Source organism: Martes martes (genome assembly GCF_963455335.1).
Source record: "Martes martes genome assembly, chromosome: 5".
NCBI lineage: Eukaryota > Metazoa > Chordata > Mammalia > Carnivora > Mustelidae > Martes > Martes martes.
The window spans coordinates 148,859,692-148,863,229 of record NC_137892.1 but is presented as its reverse complement, the minus strand read 5'-3'; the positions used below and the strand labels follow the sequence as shown (position 1 = coordinate 148,863,229).

Sequence of the window (3,538 nt, the reverse complement as noted above, 5' to 3'; positions counted from 1 at the left end):
TTTTTTGTTAAAAAAACATTTTCCTAAATAATCTTTCAGTTAGCTTACATATTCGAAACATTCATGTAAAGCAGTACATATTATTCTTATTATCTCTTAAAAATCTACACAGTTAGGGTCATGTTGGCTATGTCCTTTCCTGTTTTTTGTGTTCTAGATTTCTCTTTATTAAAGTTTTTAAATATTACATTAAAAATAATTTATTAAATTTGTTTATTTTTGATTTTTACTTTATTTTTTAAACCTTTATTTTGTAGGTATATTTTCTAAGTTTGTTTTTTTACCTAAGTTTTACAATTTGTGCTGAATCTTCTGGATTTATATAATTATTGTTCCTTAACATTTTTTTCACACTTCAAATATTTATTCCAGTTTAAAGGCGGCCATGTTTTATGTCATATTTACATTAGATAGTTATTTAGTTTTAATGAAGAAATCCAAAATCTTTTTTTCTAGTTTTTTTGACATATAATTGGCATATAGCATTGTATAAGGTTACAATTTGATACTAAATATATATATATATATATATATAATGAAATGATTACCATAGTAAGTTCAGTTCACACCATCATCATCTTATATAATTTGTGGTGAGAATATTTAATATCTACTCTCTTAGCAACTTTCAAGTAACCAATACAATATTGTTATCTATAGTCATCATGCTATATGCTTAGATTTCTAGAACTTACTTGCCTTATAACTGGAAGTTTGTACTCTTTGTTCAACATCTCCCCATTTCCTCCAACCCCCACCCCCTTGGCAATCACCATTACAGTCTCTTTGTTTATGAGTTATTATTTTGGGTTTTTTCCATCTATAAGTGAAATCATACAGTATTTGTCTTTCCTTGGTATCCATCTATGCTATCACAAATGTCAGGAGTTTCTTCTTTCTCACAACTGAATAATATAATATAATATAACATAATATAGTATAACATAATATAATAAAATATAAAAATATATATATACAATGTAGATGGACACTTAGGTGTTCCTATACCTTGGCTATTGTGAATAATCCTACAATAAGCATGGGAATGAAGATAATTCATCAAAATCTTGATTTTGTTACCATTAGACAAATACCAAGAGTGGGATTTCTGGATCATATGGTAGCTTTATTTTTGTATTTAGTTTTAATTTTTTAAGGAAACTCCAACTATTTTCCATAATGGCTGCACCAATTCTGCCAACAACGCACAAGAGTTCCTTTTCTCCATGGCCTTGCCAATACTTTTTGTCTCTTGTCTTTTTAATAAGAACCATCTTAACAGTTATGAGGTGATATCTCATTGTGTTTTTGATTTGCATTTTCTTGGTGATTAGAGATGTTACCTCTATATGTAATTGTCGATACGTTGAGCCACTCTTATTTTTCACTCTTGCAAATAAATGTTGTTCTCCCTAAAAATTTATTGGCTCAAAAGCCCTCTGCCTTGGGATTTGCTTTGTAGAGAATCCAAGTTATAGTAATCCCTAATTTTGGAACAAGAAAATTAAGACATTAAAACCCAGAAAGGTGGAGATTTTATTGAACGGTTACTTACTGAAGTCATTACAAGATACTGCCTTGGGCATCTAATCCTTAACAAGACAATTTCCTGAGGTTAATCTTTCCATTCAAATGCATTAAATTGATTTTATTTAAAGCTTCTATTTCTCTTATAGTCAGCTAATATTGAATGAACTCAATATTGGGAGTTTGAGCAGTAATTTCAGCATATCTGGAAGGTTCTATTGTACTTCCAGTGAAGCACATTCAAGGCACAATAAAGGGTGACTAAGGCCTCACTCCACAAACTTTGTAGCAGCATTTAATAAAGCATACTTAAATCATATAAATTATATTGCTAAATATTATCTCTTGGACACAAATCAAGTCAAGAAGGGAAAATTTAACATCTATGAATTTGCACACTGAACAGTTATATTAAAATGTTAACATTATAATATTTTAATTCAGAAGTTATCCTATAGTAAAAAAAAGTCTAAAAATTGTCAAATATTTTTAAGTTAAGGTGATGGTTCTCTGGATAGAGATAAAAAGTATTATTTTTTAAACATGTTAAGCTAAGAAAATGATAAAATAAAAAATAAATATGTCAAGCTAAAGCATTTTAAAACTGAAATGAATTTGACTCAGTAGAGATATTTAAATGTGTTGTATATAACTTCAGTTTCATTTGAACTAAGTGTTACGAGTTTGAAATGTAAGACTGGTCATTACTAAAAATGAACTCTCCCCTCTATTTCAATATTTAAAGTATAAAATATTGCTGTCTCGGCATGTTTATTGGATGCACTTAGAGTACGTCTTATTATTCTTCGGATGCCCAATAAACTTTGATAGAAAAACAGATCATTCTACCATTGCACTTAAATCAATCTCGCTTTTCTGCCCGTGGACGCCGCCGAGTAAGCATCGTTAAAGTCTCCCCTCCCACCGCCGTCATGTCTAAGTCAGAGTCTCCCAAAGAGCTTGAACAGCTGCGGAAGCTCTTCATCGGAGGTCTGAGCTTTGAAACAACCAATGAGAGTCTGAGGAGCCATTTCGAGCAATGGGGGACACTTATGGACTGTGTGGTAATGAGAGATCCAAACACCAAGCGCTCCAGAGGCTTTGGGTTTGTCACATATGCCGCTGTGGAGGAGGTGGATGCAGCCATGAATGCAAGGCCAGACAAGGTGGATGGAAGAGTTGTGGAACCAAAGAGGGCCGTCTCAAGAGAAGATTCTCAAAGACCTGGTGCCCACTTCACTGTGAAAAAGATTTTTGTTGGTGGCACTAAAGAAGACACTGAAGAACATCATCTAAGGGATTATTTCGAACAGTGTGGGAAAATCGAAGCGATTGAGATCATGACTGACCGAGGCAGGGGCAAAAAGAGGGGTTTTGCTTTTGTAACATTTGATGACCATGATTCTGTAGACAAGATTGTCATTCAAAAATACCATACTGTGAATGGCCACGACTGTGAAGTAAGGAAAGCGCTCTCTAAGCAAGAGATGGCTGGTGCTTCATCCAGCCAAAGAGGTCGAAGTGGTTCTGGAAACTTTGGTGGTGGTCGTGGAGGTGGTTTTGGTGGGAATGACAACTTTGGTCTTGGAGGAAACTTCAGTGGTCAAGGTGGCTTTGGTGGCAGTCGAGGTGGTGGGGGATATGGTGGCAGTGGGGATGGCTATAACGGATTTCGTAATGATGGAAGCAACTTTGGAGGTGGCAGAAGCTATAATGATTTTGGCGATTATAACAATAACAATATAACAATAACATTTATAATTTACATTTAGTTTGTAAGCCACTGGTCTACCTTTTCCATTTGATTTCATGGGCTTTAATGATTTCAAATAACATCTTTAATTTAAATATATATATATATATATATATATATATATACACACACACACACACACACCCCCCTATATTAATGTGGTAGGTGATAGAAAATCATTGAAGGATTGTGAGATCTTTAAGAAGCAAAAATACATCCTCTTTGATTCTGGTATATGAGTGACAAATTTCAAAGATC

The 3,538-nt window shown here is 33.4% G+C and overlaps 1 protein-coding gene across 1 annotated transcript; it reads left to right on the top strand.

Annotated features, from left to right (window-relative positions):
• Window positions 1-2,459: 2,459 nt before the first annotated feature.
• On the top strand, window positions 2,460-3,299 carry LOC308343372 (heterogeneous nuclear ribonucleoprotein A1-like; the record flags this gene model as incomplete). Its single annotated transcript, XM_080804375.1, has 1 exon — window positions 2,460-3,299. The coding sequence occupies one exon, from the start codon at window positions 2,460-2,462 to the stop codon at window positions 3,297-3,299; it is 840 nt and encodes a 279-aa protein (XP_080660501.1).
• Window positions 3,300-3,538: the final 239 nt, after the last annotated feature.